The following is a 17,151-nucleotide window of genomic DNA, read 5'->3' on the forward strand; positions in this document are numbered from 1 at the left end:
CTCTTTCTTTCTTTCTTTCTCTTTCTTTCTTTCTTTCTTTCTTTCTTTCTTTCTTTCTTTCTTTCTTCAAATGACTCTGGAAGTGTTCAACCTCTTCACTGGCATGCACTGCTTAGTCTTAACTGGGAAAAGCTCAAACCTGAATTGCAAACACAATTTTTTTTTTTTAAAAAAAAGGAAACTAAAACAAGGTGACATGCAGACATCATTATAATTTGAGTGATGACCTTTAATCCCCATTGCTACACTGCAAAGTTGTACAAACAGGCACTCAGAGCAAAGGGTATAGAGAACACTGCAGGGCCAATTAGTCCAGCCAACAACACACAATTTCATACCCTGCAAGCAGCAATATATTACTAGATATATTACTAGTAATTACACTGAGCATTGCTTAAAAGCTGAGGATTGGTGTAAACATTTAAATAATAAGTCAAATCACTAAGTGAATCTTATTAGATTGTTTTCACTTGCTTTGGGATTATTTAGTGTTTTAATCATGGGTTTTAAATTATCATTATTATCACCATTAAGATTTTAATTCCACTTGTTTCAGGTTTTGAAATAACAAGAACATGACAAATGAGCCTTAAGATCTTAAAGCTGTGGTAAAAACACAATTATTTCTTATAATTGTAAATCTCACACTACAGCGTATTTCTGAAAGCAGAAAAAGAGATGAAAAAAAGGAAAAAGAATCAGCAAATTAAACAATTGGAAGTAAATTAATTCATTGAATTTAAAACTGAAACAAAAATCTGAAGCTAATGATGTCAACATTTCAAAAGCACCAAACCCTAAATATTTCAGGCAAGTGAAAGCAGCTAAACGTGGAGGATTTTATAATTGCGAATTTTCTCCAAAGCAGACTTTGGGTATAAAAATGAAGCACAAGTAAAATGGAAATCTAAATAGAATCAGTTGGATATAATTAACAGTGTTGAGTGCTGACAAAGGGAAGTAAAGTTCAATTAAGAAGGATCTATAATTGAAGCCCTTCATCTGTAGTTTGGGATAGAGATGAAATTAAAAGTAGCAGCTAATGAGGTTTCCTACCCACAGGGAGTGGTTTCAGCTGCATATAATACATGAAAAATAACATGAAACATTAAATCCTTCTGATAACTATTAAGAATGTTCAGTAAGTCTTGATTTGTTTTCAGTATATTTGAAAATAAATAATTAGATTAATGAGACCTTCTTTCATTAATGACGGTCTCGTGTGCGTCTTGTCGCTTCAATTAGCGGCTTCTCCAGCAGGCAGGGTGCACGTGATCAGGGGGCGGAGTCACCGTCGGTTCATAAAGTAGAGGAGGCGAGTCAGAGTAACAGTAGTCAGCAATTTGCAGTTTGGTCGTAGGAGTTTGATAATCGTGATTGTCTTCGTCAGTCTCTTCGCGATGTGTGCTAGTGCTGAGGAGTTTATTGCTGTGCTTAGTTTCTGGGATCCTTTGAAGGCTGATCCCAAAAGCTATGGGGGGATTGTTCTTCTGCGGTACATTTTGATTTTACACTTTTAGAATGTTGCTGGGATTAATTTTCTTATCTATAGGTTGTTTTTTTGTTTTTACCCTTCTGACTTTTAAAGCCTTACATTTTTGAAACCATGTCGTTAATTTTTAGTCTTCACTCTTCATCTTTCTTTTTAGGCTAACTTAGTATAAACCTTAAATGAACAGAAGTTGCAGTATGTAATGTTTTCTGACAAACCGATCTAATGGTTAAGTGTGAGTTGCTTAGAGCAATATTCGCTGTGAGGCTTTACTTCTACTGTTGCTTAAAGTCCTTGATGCTTCTTAGTGTGGAGGCTCAATGGTGTAGTTGGACAATTGGAAGAGCAATGTAACGAGTGGTTTAAGCTTTGGCTTGGACAAAGTATGAGCTTCATTAAATACAGTTGCTGTGTTCTGGTTCCACTATGGCATTTTTATCTATATTCTTTGTTCTGAACAGAATAATGCATCAATTCCAGAAGTAACTTGAAAGCTTTGATTCCTGTTGGATAGCTTCATACATTACATGGGTTGGGGTTAATTCCTAATTGTCTGCAAACTTTAGGCATTGAACCATTCCCAGAATGCAACTGTCAAGTACTGCCTCTGTGGGGAAACACGCATCCTATTCTTGGAACATTTTTTCTTTGAGTTTACCCTACAATGGCTTGTATCTAAATTGGAAGATAATTGTAACCCTTCTCACCTTTTCATATTCCCAGCTTGTTTGAGACCAAACCAGATAGTCAGAAGCTGTTCCCCAAGTTTGCTGACCTTTCCAAAGAGCAGCTGCAAAACAATCCTGACCCTCCAGGCCCATGGAGGAATTGTCCTCTGCAAACTGACGGAATTCCTGCAAGACGGAGGGACAGGACAAGAAAATTCTGAAGGATCTGGCAGAATCTCATGCCAAGCTGCACAAGATCCCTCGAATCTACTTTCAGGTATTTCTTTACTGGGTATAAATGCTTGATCTGATGGCCTTGCTTAGTAGAACATAGTAGTTGTAGGGTTGGGTTTTTAAACTGTAGTGTAATGTGCTTCTGATTCCCTTCCACAAAGGGGCTGACTTTTTTTGTAACCTTAATGCCCCTCTTTCAATTCCATAGTGTCCCTTATGAGTACAGAACAGACTTTGGAGTTCTTTACTTCATACTAATCTGCTGAACACTGCATCTTTAACTATCCTCCCTTTTGTGTACCAGGCAGGAGTTCACCCAAGTTTACCAGACCTTGCACCATCTTCTAATTTGCTTGTTTCTGTGGTCTCTGGTCTACACCTCGGATGTAGATGGTCTTTAATTGCAGGACTCTGTAGGTCCTCTTGCCAATTGCAGTATCTAGTTCTGTACTATTGTACAGTTGGTGCTTCTCTAATTGGAGTTTAAATGTGACATTGTGTGAGTGGCTTTTTTAATTCTGCCATTTTTATCATTAAAAAAAAAAATGCATTAGTTTCTAAATAGTTAGGGTTCTCATTTTGGTTGCACAACTGGCTAATTGTGATCATGATGAGGGAACACTTGGGCATAACTGCTCAGTTCTGGAAGGAACACTACTGGATTGTGTATGTAAATGGTTTTCTTTTAAATGTCTTCAATGTATTAAGACTGGAAGTTTTAGTGTATATGGCTAGCTGCTTCTAGGACATCTTAGTTCTGAATTCGTTTCTTGGCTATAAATGAATTGTAATTCCTTCACAGATCATCAGTGATGTCATTTGTGAAGTGGTAGCAGAGAAGATTGAAGGCTTTGACACTGATGCTCAAACAGCCCTGAAGAATGTGCTGAAGACCTTTCAGACTCAAATGGGAGAACACTATGATGAGCTGGGATTTGATTAATGAATGCATTTGTTAGCGGTCATTATTTTGCTGCTTTGATTTCCTGTATGAATAAAACTACAAAAGGGATGTGCCTAGAGTTTTCTGTTTGACAATTATTTGATCCTTCAGGTGTTTAGGTTTAGAAACCACCCCTTTTCTGTCATCTCCAGGCATTGGGTTTTGTCATGACCAGGATATGGTAGCTCCAATACTTTTGGACTTGGAACCAATGTGTAACTGACTGGTTTGGATTGGTTTGCACCCAGTCTTTTAAATGATCTTGAATGTGAGGTCATTTTTGTCCCTCTAGGTTTCATTGGGAACTACAGCATAGTATGGTTCTGCCACTAAAACGTTCCTCCTCCTGAACTAAGATATTGGTGGTTGTACTTCACATGGGTCGGATCAAACTTGGTTTGATATCCTGCAGTGTTATGTAGCTTAATAAAGGAAATGACCATATGGAGTTTATGGTGGGTATTGTGGCTTTAAGGCATAATTCTTGGAATGTCTGTCAGGAAGGGTTTGTACTGCTGGGTGTGCTTAACTTCCCCTTTCTGAGGTAGAAAATCAAATTTTGATCCAGATAGTATCAAACTAGATGCTTGCTCAATTGCATTAGCTAAAGGTTACTAAAGTAGTGTAAAAGGATTCAACTTTGCATTGGAGCTCTGCACTAGTAATAGATCTACCTATACAGTGCATCCAGAAAGTATTCACAGCGCATCACTTGCCACATTTTATGTTAGCTTTATTTCAAAATGGATTACATTCACTTTTTTCCTCAGAATTCTGCACACACAACACCCCATAATGATAACAGGAAAAAAGTTTACTTGAGATTTTTGCAAATTTATTACAAAAACATTGAGAGAGCACATGTACATAAGTATTCACAGCCTTGGCAGTGAAGCTCAGAATTGAGCTCAGGTGCATCCTGTTTCCCCTGATCATCCTTGATGTTTCTGCAGCTTAATTGGAGTCCACCTGTGGTAAATTCAGTTGATTGGACATGATTTGGAAAGGCATGCACCTGTCTAAGGTCCCACAGTTGACAGTTCATGTCAGAGCACAAACCAAGTATGAAATCAAAGGAATTGTCTGTAAACCTCAGAGACAGGATTGTCTCAAGGCATAAATCTGGGGAAGGTTACAGAAAAATGTCTGCTGCTTTGAAGGTCCCAATGAGCACAGTGGCCTCCATCATCCGTAAGTGGAAGAAGTTTGAAACCACCAGGACTCTTCCTAGAGCTGGCCGGCCATCTAAACTGAGCGATCGGGGGAGAAGGGCTTTAGTCAGGGAGGTGACCAAGAACCCAATGATCACTCTGTCAGAGCTCCAGAGGTCCTATGTGGAGAGAGGAGAACCTTCCAGAAGGAAAACAATCTCTGCAGCAATCCACCAATCAGGCCTGTATGGTAGAGTGGCCAGACGGAAGCCTCTCCTTAGTAAAAGGCGCCTGGAGTTTGTCAAAAGGCACCTGAAGGACTCTGAGTCTGAGAGAGAATTCTCTGGTCTGATGAGACAATGATTGAACTCTTTGGTGTGAATGCCAGGCGTCTCATTTGGAGGAAACCTGGCACCATCCCTACAGTGAAGCATGGTGGTGGCAGCATCATGCTGTGGGGATGTTTTTCAGTGGCAGGGACTGGGAGACTAGTCAGGATAAAGGGAAAGATGACTGCAGCAATGTACAGAGACATCCTGGATGAAAACCTGCTCCAGAGCGCTCTTGACCTCAGACTGGGGCGACGGTTCATTTTTCAGCAGGACAACGACCCTAAGCACACAGCCAAGATATCAAAGGAGTGGCTTCAGGACAACTCTATGAATGTCCTTGAGTGGCCCAGCCAGAGCCCAGACTTGAATCCGATTGAACATCTCTGGAGAGATCTTAAAATGGCTGTGCACCGACGCTTCCCATCCAACCTGATGGAGCTTGAGAGGGGCTGCAAAGAGGAATGGGCGAAACTGGCCAAGGATAGGTGTGCCAAGCTTGTGGCATCATATTTAAAAAGACTTGAGGCTGTAATTGCTGCCAAAGGTGCATCGACAAAGTATTGAGCAAAGGCTGTGAATACTTATGGACATGGGATTTCTAAGTTTTTTTTATTTTGAATAAATTTGAAAAAACCTCAAACTTTTTTCACGTTGTCATTATGGGGTGTTGTGTGTAGAATTTTGAGGAAAAAAATGAATTTAATCCATTTTGGAATAAGGCTGTAACATAACAAAAGGTGGAAAAAGTGATGTGCTGTATATCCTAGGAAAATCTTGTTACATGTTGGAATTGCATAGTGATGTGAGCAGCTTTGGGCTTAATACTACACACTAATTTTGAAGCTTCTGGTCAGAAATGTAACCTGGCACGTGTTTAGTTCCTTACAGTTTGAGAACCCATGTACTGTGGGTGTTGGGTTTAACCTTTTGCATCATGGATTGTAGGCATGTTATAGGAGGGGCCCCTTTTGAAAGCAAGTATCTTTTGGTTTAGTATTGCTGATTATGGTAATGGTTTGGGTCTAGAGTTACTGTGGCATAATTTTTACAGTGCAGGCTTTTACTAAATGAAACAAATTTTATATTTTTAAATTGGGTTAGCTGCATGCAAAGTTCTATATTCACCATGAACCCCCTGTTCCAAATGGACATCTGAAAAATAAGCCTGCACATGTCTGCTTAAAAAGCATGCCATGGGCATTGGAGTCTCAAGGCTGTTTTTTCATATCAATATTAAAGCTTTCAAAGTGGGCAAAATTCCAAGTGCTCCTCTTCAAGTTAACTTTAGGCAACCTTTTTATTTTAAGCTTCATATTCAGTGGTTTCAATCATAAATGCATTTTTGTACTGCATCTATACATAGTCTGTGTGAAGGAGGTAATTTAGTGCTTTGTTATGCAGAGAACTGGAATGTAATGGGTGTTTTCATTTGTGTCAAGTCAGAATTTGAGTTGAGTTTTAGCTGAATTCAATTGTTAAACAAACTTAGCTTTCAGTTTTTTACAGGCTTCCTCGTCATCTGCCACCTTGCTTAGTCAAATCTACGTTGGTGACACGTCAGACCTGGAGCATCATAAGGCCGTGCGTAGAATTTGCACTGAAATATGGCATATGCACAAACAGATGTGCATACGCAGAAAAAATCCAGACACATAAATGTGCGTACGCCAAATTCCATTCTTCTGCTTACATAAATCCTGGGGCAGCAGATGCCTGCATTACGTTTCACATCTCTTCCCATAATTCAGTCTCTTTGAATAAGCAAATATAAAAGACCCTTTTAATTTCAGTGTTGTGTGAAAAGACAATAGCAAAAGCACAGGGAAAATCAAAGAATTTTAACAAATACCAGGTGGAGGCAAGGAAACATTTGCTGGTTTAAACGGTGGTATTAAAAGGAGGTTGATCAAGTGAGAGTAGTGGAGAAACTCGCAGCATGCCTGAAATTTGTGGTCAGATGTCAAAGTTGCCATGAAAAGGGGAGTTGTATCCTACCATCTGAGTGTTATATGGACACTTTAGGCTTATTAGGGTACAGAGAAAAGTGGGGGGGGAGAAGCTTGGAATGTTAACTTTAATCTTGGAATGTTAACTTTAATCAGGTTTTTTTTTTTTTTTGTCATTAAACCAGAACAGCGTCAAACTTAGTTTAATTTACAAGTTTCTCAAATCCCTTTGTAACTAAAGTAGCACTTTAAATGTATTGTATTGTGTTTTTCAATGTGCTCTGTGTGAATTGCTACATGCTTAAATGGGCTTTCTCCTCTGCTGACAGGACACAGAATATATTCATGATATTTACAGCTCTGTGAACAATTTAAATATCAAGATGTATGCTTAACATTATCATGATGATAGGAATTAAAGCATGTATTAAACATGGGCCTACGATGGTCGTGAAGAGCTCGAGCCCCGCCCAGAGATTGGCTGTGCCGTCTGAAATTGCAGCAGAACCGTCTCTTTCAAAGTACTAACCCCCACTTCCTGTCTTTTTTTTTTTTTTTTTTCCTTCAAGTAACCAATCGCCACACAAGATTTGTAATGTCAAGCTATCTGTAAGCTCAGAACGCCGATTCTTCAAACCTTTTAAGCTTTTACATGTTTAGTTCATTCCATCTATTTATCTGGAGTCACACCAGTCCCAGCAAGCATACGGCAGGAGGCAGGAACAATCCCTGGATGAGGAGCCAGCTCATAGCTACCACTGTCCACCGTGCTCACACATTTAATTACTAACAGTGTACATTTAAAAGTAAAAAATGTAATCTATAGTATACTGCATTTTATTTTAAAAATATCAATAGCTCCAAGAAGATTGCTCCTGGAAATCTAAATCGACTTAGAAACCAATCTTATCTGTAAATTTGCGTTGTCTTCTATTGAATTAAATTTAGTTCCTTTGTTGTTGTATGGTACAATGTGATTCAATATGTAAATCTTCCATAAAGTTATTCTATAAAATGGTAAAATAATAATACGATCAAAAACAGAAATATACAATATGAAAGCATTAGTGGCTCGGGTTGTGCAATATTACAGTAAGGTAATTGTACTTCTATGTACAAATAGTTGTACCAAGAGCACTTGATGGACTGATTGTGTTTGTATCTCTTGGATGAAGCTGTTTCTGAACCACGAGGACCTCACAAGAAAGGCTCTTGAAGTGTTTGCTGGATGGGAGAGGTTCAAATAGACTGCCGAGGCAGCGTGAGCTCGAAGCTGTATCCTTTTAATTCTATCCGCTCTTGACACAATCTGCCATAGTTTTGCGATCAGCTGCTTTATAGCTGTGATTCCACACTCAAATACAGTGGGTTAAGATACTGAGTGGTGCACTGAGAGTAACAACACTAAAGCAGCTATGGTTTTTGGAATAGTTTGGCCATTCTGTGTACCATTATATTGTTACAGGTTGATTGCAATCAGAAGCCTTAAACTAATAAACAATATGTGGTTAATTTCAATGTATTTAATAAAACCACCTGAGGGATGTGAATCTAGAAACAAACAGTAGCACTGGTTTGATGCTGGGTGCCACCAGTTTGCAAAACCAAGCCAATATTTTGCTTACGCAATGGATTGAGCTGGCATAAGAATGTGTGTGGCTTTACACCAAGTTTACTTTTAATACAGTACAATGTTAGTGCGGAAACGGGCGTATGCACCGTATATACATGAGGTCCTTGGACTTCATACTGATGCTAAAGCTGCTTGTATCAGTGAAATTAACTTTCTTTAGACTATCTGTTGGGTCATTCTCATTAGTCTCAACTTCGGCATTTCAGACTGAAGGAAATTGAAGACTGCAAAGCTGAGGCGGGGAAAAGTGTAGTTAGGCAGCATAGGATGGTGGTCTCTAGGATGTTGTTTGAGATTAAGAAAAAGTGGAGAGTGAGAGGAGAGCCAAGGATCAAATGGTGGAAGATGAGAAAGGAAGACTGAAAGATTAAGTTCAGAGAGGCGGTAAGACAGGCACTGGGTGGCAGTGAAGAGTTGCCATATAGCTGGGCAACTAAAGCAGAAGTAATAAAGGTGACAGCAAGAAGTGTGCTTGGCATGACATCTGGACAGAGGAAAGAGGAAAAGGAAACCTGGTGGTGGATTGGGGAAGTACCGGAGAGAATACAGAGGAAGAGGTTGGTGAAGTGGGATAGTCAGATGCAGAAAGTAGACAAGAGTGTAAGGAAAAGAGAGAGATGGCGAAGGCTAAAGAAAAGGCATATGAAGAGTTGTATGAGAGGTTGGGCACAAAGGAGGGAGAAAAGGATCTGTACTGATTGGCTAGGCAGGGGAACCGAGCTAAGAAAGATGTGCAGCAGGTTAGGATGATAAAGGATGAAGATGGAAACGTACTCACATGCGAGGAGAGTGTGTTGAACAGATAGAAACAGTACTTTGAGATGATGATGAATGAAGAGAATGAGAGTGAGATAGAAGAATGGATGATATGGAGACAGTCAATCAGGAAATGCAACGGATTAGCAATGAGGAAGTAAGGACAGCTATGAAGAGGATGAAGAATGGAAAGATAGGTGTTCTAGATGACATAGCTGGGCTACGCATCAACCCCAAGAAGTGTTTCTTCAGGTTGAATGAAGCTAGATATTTAGGCTACCCTTTGGGCGGAGGTACGGTTAAACCACAATGTTCCAAAATTGAAGCCATTCTTGACTGGCCATGTCTGATTACCATGCAGCAGGTACAGGCTTTACTAGGATTAGTGGGTTATTACCACCGGTTTGTACCCCAGTTTTCTGAGAGAGCTACGCCCTTAACAAATCTGACAAAGAAAAGGGCCCCTTTCAGTGTGGTGTGGGATGAAACAACGGAACGTACATTTTGTGACCTAAAAGTGGCCCTTACAATGGCACCTATATTGAAGACTCCTAATTTCTCTTTCTGTTTTAATCTCCAGACCGATGCTTTGGACAGAGGCTTGGGTGCGGTGTTGAGCCAGAGCATCGATGGTGCCAAAGACACAGTGATATACCTGAGCCAGAAACTGCTTGACTGGGAGACGAGGTATGCGGTGGTAGAAAGTGAGGCACTGGCGATAAAGTTGGCGGTGACCCAGCTGAGATACTACCTGTTGGGACGGGACTTCACCCTCGTGATGGACCACGCTGCTCTCCAGTGGAAGGCTGTTCATAAGGAGTCATACCATCGGGTCACCAGTTGGTTTTGGATCTGCAGTCGTATAGGTTCACAGTCGTTAATTGTAAGGCACTCTCCAGGCTAATGCCGATGCTGTCTCCCGGGAATATGACCTCTCGGGACCTGGGTCTGGGCTGAGGGGTGTGGGTGAGTCACACACTAGCCACTAGGAAACAGCTAATGGACCCGATGAGCAGCGCAAAATCACAAGACAGGGGATTGCGACAGTGTACTAACTGCTCTTTCTTTATTTTAACAGGAAAGACGAGAAAACAAACTCTTGAGTTAGTCTCTAAAACCCTAGCCAGACGTCCGGGCCGCTTCCGAGTTGATTCGCTTTCTCTGGTCCTCCACTGATGACATCACCATCATCCCAAGACCCTCAGCGTCCTGTTCCCCAGCATTCCCACCTCATAAAATGTCCGTGTTCTCCCTACTGGCTGTCTTATGTGTGTAATCCATCACTGACCGTATTCATTACTTGTAAAGTGATTTACAGTATACAGGGACAGAATCCCCAAACCTTAATCTTGGTCTCTGTGTTTCCTTTTACAATACAGTTTTCATAACAAAACAAGAGCTGAATATCAACAGATCATGAAGAACAAACAAGAATGGAGAAAGACTTTTATTTTAGGATTGTTGTGCTTTATACTAAATCACCTCATGTCTTTGAAGCAATCACAGTAGGCCTATATGTAATCATTAATTCAGCACTGTTATGCAAATTCAACTGTCTATAATTATTACCCTTTATCTGTAGTTTGTGATCATTGTCACCATGTTGTTACAAACTGCTGTGATGAGTGCTCCCTCTTCAGCATGAGGATTAAAGGACACAGATGGACAACTTTTCCCCTGCCTGATTACTGACTCAGAAAGGTTTTATCAAACTTGTCCTGGTAAAGGATACGTTTCTTAAATTAATTTAACATGTTTGATTTCTATCACACTCTTTCATTAATTATTTTATCACATTCAAAAGACCACCATTTTTGACCTGACATTTCATTTTCTTTCTTGGGATACATACAACAGATACCTTATTGAACAAATTAATTCAGTGGTCACTAAACGTATTTGATACTGCAAATTGTTCAGCTAACTCATCACAAGTAAATTAAACTTTGGCACCCTATCCATATTCTAATATCCAATACTGATTCTCTGTGCAAGAAAGGACAGAGACGCCTGTACTTCCTTAGAAGACTGGCATCCTTCAACATCTGCAGTAAGATGCTGCAGATGTTCTATCAGATGGTTGTGGCGAGTGCCCTCTTCTACGCAGTGGTGTGCTGGGGAGGCAGCATTAAGAAGAAGGATGCCTCACGCCTGGACAAACTGGTGAGGAAGGCAGGCTCTATTGTTGGCATAGAGCTGGACGGTTTGACATCCATAGTAGAGCAACGGGCACTCAGCAGGCTCCTATCAATTATGGAGAATCCACTACATCCATTAAACAGTGTCATCTCCAGACAGAGGAGCAGCTTCAGCGACAGACTGCTGTCACTGTCCTGCTCCACTGACAGACTGAGAAGATCATTCCTCCCCCAAACTATGCGACTCTTCAATTCCACCAGAGGGGGGTAAACGTTGAACATTATTCAAGTTATTGTCTGTTTTTTACCTGCATTTTTTATTACTCTTTAATATTTTTTGCTGCTGGAGTATGTGAATTTCCCCCTGGGATTAATAAAGTATCTATCTATCTATCTATCTATCTATCTATCTATCTATCTATCTATCTATCTATCTATCTATCTATCTATCTATCTATCTATATTCTGAGTTTTACACATTTTGTCAGTTTGAATTCCTACCACAATGCTGCCCACCTACTAGATGAAAAAGTGAACTCCAAACAACAACACAAACTCTGTTGGATATCATATCTGGTCCACAATGGACTTCAGTTCCAATCCTGCCTTTAAAGGGCTGTGGTGGTCCTTTAACATTGAGGGGCAGGTGACACTCTTCATGGGGACCCACAAAAAAATATTAAAAAAATTAGATTTCAGGACACACATACTGTAGAAACCAAAGGTGGCACAGTGGGGCAGTGGTAGTGCTGGTGCCTCGTAGTAAGGAGGACAGGGTCCGTGTCCCTGGTCCTGCCTGCGTGGAGTTTAAATGTTCTCCCTGTGTCTGCTCCAGTTTCTTCCCACAGTCCAAAGACATGCAGGTTAGGTGGACTGGTAATACTAAAATTGCAATGAATCAAATTTAAATCACAATTGCAACATAGGTGTCTACATGTTTAAAATTCATATTCAGTGTTATCATTAAATTGATGGACTTCAAACCCCTTTAACTTCCTTTTATTTGACGACCAAAGATCTGCATTATCAAGTAGTGAAATGCTCAGCCAACTGAGTGCCACCAACCACCACGTGTGAGGAAAATCTACTGACTATAAATTAACTAAATTGAAACAGCATCACCTCAAGTTCTTGATGCAAATGTGACAATGGACGAGCCACAATAACATGTTAAGAAGACAAAGATTACTGGACAGCTTGAACTGCACACTACATGTCTGATAGAACATCAGTTACTGCACAGCAGGGTGTTTGGTGATCGTTGTGAGGTCAGCAAACAATTTAAAAAATTATTTTCTAAATTCCTGTTTGTTCCACACCAAGTCTCTGTGACTCTGTGAAGCAGGAGCAGCACACTGGCAAATCTTTAATGAAGTGAAAGAGAAAACTGACTTCTTTCATGGTGTATTCACGTTTAGTGCGGTCCTCCTCAGTAGAGGGTGAAAATCAAGATGCAGCATAATGTCATGTGAATGATGTATTCCTACTGTTGATCTTTCTTTCTTTCTTTCTTTCTTTCTTTCTTTCTTTCTTTCTTTCTTTCTTTCTTTCTTTCTTTCTTCAAATGGTGCTTGAAGTTTTGAACCTCTTCAATGGCATGCACTGCTTAGTCTTAACTGGGAAAAGCTCAAAACAGAATTTCAAACACACATTTTTTTAAAAAAGCTAACAATAACAAGGTGACATGCAGTCATCATTATAATTTGAGTGATGACCTTTAATCCTCATTGCTACATTGCAAAGTTGCACAAACACACACACAGAGCAAAGGGTATAGAGAACACTGCAGGGCCAATTAGTACAGCCAACAACACACAATTTCAAATGCAGCAAGCAGCAATATTTTACTAGATAAGTAATTACACTGAGCATTGCTTAAAAGCTGAGGATTGGTGTAAACATTTTAATAATAAGTCAACTCACTAAGTGAATCTTATTAGATTGTAGACTGGCTTTGGGATTATTTAGTGTTTTTATCATGGGTTTAAAAATTTTCTCATCATCATCATTGAGATTTTAATTCCACTTTTTCAGGATTTGAAACAACAAGAACATGACAAATGAGAGTTAAGAACTTGTGTAAAAACACAAATATTTCTTATAAATGTAAATCTCACACTTCAGCGTATTTCTGAAAGTAGAACAAGATAACAAAAATCTGAAACTACCGATGTCAACATTTCAAAAGCACCAAACCCCAAATATTTCAGGCAAGTGAGAGCAGCTAAACGAGGAGGAGTTTATAATTGCGATTTTTCTCCAAAGCAGACTTTGGGTATTCTTGCTTTCAGGATAATATGTTAGACTGCTGCAAATCTGCACTAAAAATGAAGTGCAAGTAACATTGAAATCTAAATAAAATCATTTGGATATAATAAACATTGTGGAGTGCTGAGAAAGGGAAGTAAAGTTCAATTAAGAAGGATCTACAATTGAAACCCTTCATCTGTAGTTTGGGATAGAGATGGAATTAAAAATAGCAGCTAATGAAGTTTCCTACACATAGAGTGTGGTTTCAGCTGCATATAATATACGAAAAATAACACGAAGCATTAAATCCTTCTGCTAAATATTAAGAATGTTCTTTAAGTCTTGATTTTTCTTTTCAGTATAATTGAAAATAAATAAATAGATTAATGAGATCTTATTTCATAAATGACGGTCTCGTGCGCATCTCGCCGCTTCAATTAGCGGCTTCAGGGCGCACGTGCTCAGGGGGCGGAGTTGCCGTTGGTTCATAAAGTAGAGGAGGCGACTCAGGGTAACAGTAGTCGGCGATTTGGTGAAAGGAGATTGAGGTTACGGGCATTTTTGTTTTCTTGTCAGCTACAATGTGTGCTAGTGGTGAGGAATATGATGCTGTGCTTAGTTTCTGGGATCCTTTGAAGGCTGATCCCAAAAGCTATGGGGAGATCGTTCTTCAGCGGTAAATTTTAATTTTTCACTTTTAGAATGTTGCGTGGATTAACTTTTTTCTGTGAAGTTGTGTGGGGTTTAATTTATATATAAAATAACTACAGCCTTGCATTTAATTTTTTGTCTTTACACTCCGTCGTTTAGTCCTGTTTGCATTTAATTTTATACTAAATCAGCCTAGAAATTGCAGTGGAATATTTTTTTTTTTTCCTGGTTAACTTTGATTTGCTGGGTAAGTGTAGCTTGCTGTTAATGTCCTCACAAATGCTTGTGTGGCTTTATTTCTACTATTGTGTAAAGTACTGGTGTTTAGTGTGGGGGCTTTATGGCATGGGTGTTGGACTCCACAGATTATCATTAGTGATTGATTTTTCTATTTTGCCCGTTTTAGACTTGGGCCTCTTGTTTTGCTTAATTAGCAACCAAACCGACACAACCAGCCACCACATAACTAGCTTACTTTTGCCCATCACACAATCTGAAAATAAATGTGAAGGTCTTTTTGGTCACTGAACCATTTTTTTAGTTTTGGATGTCTGCTGTGGCAGAATGAGAGCAGTGATAGCCTGTTGAAATAAGTCTTAATAGTAAGAATCGGCTTCTCATTGAGATTGTAGTTTGAAATCCTAGTTTAGCTGGTCATCTGGCTTGTTTCATGTCCTTTTTGTTTTGGTTGCCGTTTAAGAAATTTGGGGGACTGAATCCTTAAACAGGGCTATTAAAAATGAAGGGGAAATTAGTTGGTTTCCTTTCCACTGAATAGGAAAGGGTTAAGTTGTGGCCTGGAGTTTGACACACCTGTTCTATGGTGTAGTTTGTCGGACAACTAGAAGTGCAATGTTACCAATGGGCTGAGCTTTGAACTAGACAAAGCATGAACTTCTTAAAATGTAGTTACTGTCTTCTGTGCTTGGAACACTGATGCCATGGTGGAACCATTATCTGTTCCTCAAAACAATGCATAAAGATTCCAGAAGGAACTTTGCAAGTTTTCATGGAAGACTCTTGGATAGTGATCTACCAATGGGCTCATAATTTTTACAAGAGTACTACTGTATATAATGCAGGCATGGTCAGTTTTGATTAGGTTTCTGTTGGATAACTTCCTACTTTAGGTTTTTAATCTTCTGAACCTGTTCAAAGCCTGAAGTAACTTTCCCAGAATGTAACTTAAGTATTGCTTCTGTGATGAGCCACACATCCTAATGAACTGCTATTTTGGAACATTTTGCTTTTTTAGTTTACCCTAAAATATCTATAGGACAATGGGTTGTATCTAAATTGGAAGATAATTGTAACTTACCTTTTCACATTCCCAGCTTGTTTGAGACTAAACCAGATAGCCAGAAGCTGTTCCCCAAGTTTACTGCCCTTTCCAAAGAGCAGCTCCAGAACAATCCTGACCTCCAGGCCCATGGGGGAATTGTCGTCTGCAAGCTGACAGAATTCATGCAAGGTGGAGGACGGGACAAGAAAACTCTGAAAGATCTGGCTGAATCTCATGCCAAGCAGCACAAGATCCCTCGGATCTACTTTCAGGTACTGCTGAATGGAAAGGCTTGATATCTACTTGCTTAGTAGAACATGGTTGTAGTAGTTTTGGGGTTCTAACTGTAGTGTAATGTTTCTGATTCCCCTTTCAGAAAGTGGCTGACTTTTTTTAGAAGCTTTTTTTTTGTAACCTTAATGCAAATGCCTGTGTAGCTTCTGTCATTTGGGGATGCACTTTAAAAGCCCCTCTTTGAATTCCATTGTGTCCCTTATGAGTCAAGACTTCAGGGATCTTTGGCACATTAGTAAAACTGAAACACTGCAACCTTTAACTATCCCTTTTGTGTACAAAGCAAGAATTGACCCAGTTTACCAAGCACTGTACCATCCTCTAATCTGCATGTTTCTGTAGTCTCAAAGGTTTGCATATGGGGTGTATACCAAAATGTCAAGTGTCTGCTCAACATTTAGCTAATTCAAAGATTCTTTTTTCCATCTGTTTTTAAAGCCTTTCATCTAGGATGTCTAATTTCATGACCCTTCTATAGGTCCATTAATCTGGAGGGGTTTACTTCTGTACTGCTCTACAGTTGGTGCTCGTATTTGAAGTATAAATGTTTTTAGTTGTGCAATTTTGAGATTAAAAGCTTGATACAATCTAATGCAATTTTAGAGTTGGCTCTTGCTGTTTTGGTTGCACAACTGGTTAATTGTGACCTTCATGATGGGGTAACACTTTAGCCTTTGGTGTTCCTTCCAGAACTAAGCTATGCCAAATTGCTGCTGGATAGTACATGCAAATGCTTTTTTCTTTAATTGTGCCTTCAAGGTATTAAGACTGGCACCCTATTTTGCTTCATGGCTAGCTGCTTCTAACATGGAAGTTCTGAACCCTCTATTGGCTATAAATGATGGGTTTTTTATTTACAGATCATCAGTGATGTCATTTTTGAAGTGGTAGTAGAGAAGATTGAAGGCTTTGGCACTGATGCTCAAACAGCCCTGAAGAATGTGCTGAAGACCTTTCAAACTCAAATGGGAGAATTCTACGATGAGCTGGGATTTGATGATAAGTAAATGTGTTAGCTGTCTGATGCTGCTTGATTCCTGTGTGAATAAAATTACTAAAGGGATGATGTGCCCAGAGTTTTCTATTTGACTAAATATTTGATCATTTAGGTCTTTTCTATATGGTGGTTAGAAATCTCACCTGTCACTTCCTGATCTTGAGGACAAATCTCCTGTCTGGATTTCCATCCTCTATGGTAGCTCCAATACTTTGGACTTGGAGCCAATGTACGACTGTGGCTCAGATTGGTTTGCACCTGGTATTGGTTAAATCTAAGTGAGGGTTTTTGTTCCTTTCTAGGTTTGGTTGGGAACCATAGTTATGCCGTTAACTGTTTTTTGTCCCTGAACTAAAGGATATTGGTGGTTGTACTTCATCACAT

General features: G+C 39.5%; 1 protein-coding gene and 1 pseudogene across 7 annotated transcripts in view; both read left to right on the forward strand.

Annotated features, from left to right (window-relative positions):
* LOC114662021 (myoglobin) overlaps window positions 1-17,151 on the forward strand; it is a 213,702-nt gene that overhangs the window by 47,696 nt on the left and 148,855 nt on the right. The window contains exons 1-3 of one of the 7 annotated variants that reach the window (XM_028815301.2): window positions 14,050-14,219; window positions 15,529-15,748; window positions 16,631-16,792. The exons of 2 other annotated variants lie outside the window; for them this stretch is intronic. In XM_028815301.2, coding sequence (XP_028671134.1) covers window positions 14,125-14,219; window positions 15,529-15,748; window positions 16,631-16,777 — 462 coding nt within the window. In that variant the 5' untranslated portion in view covers window positions 14,050-14,124 and the 3' untranslated portion in view covers window positions 16,778-16,792. Of the gene's footprint in view, window positions 1-14,043; window positions 14,220-15,528; window positions 15,749-16,630; window positions 16,820-17,151 lie in introns of those variants that run through there. 4 more of the 7 variants (XM_051934857.1, XM_051934860.1, XM_051934859.1 and 1 more) reach the window with 4 other exon arrangements.
* LOC114662015 (myoglobin-like) lies at window positions 1,319-3,410 on the forward strand (annotated as a pseudogene).

Source organism: Erpetoichthys calabaricus, chromosome 12 (genome assembly GCF_900747795.2).
Source record: "Erpetoichthys calabaricus chromosome 12, fErpCal1.3, whole genome shotgun sequence".
Taxonomy (NCBI): Eukaryota; Metazoa; Chordata; class Cladistia; order Polypteriformes; family Polypteridae; genus Erpetoichthys; species Erpetoichthys calabaricus.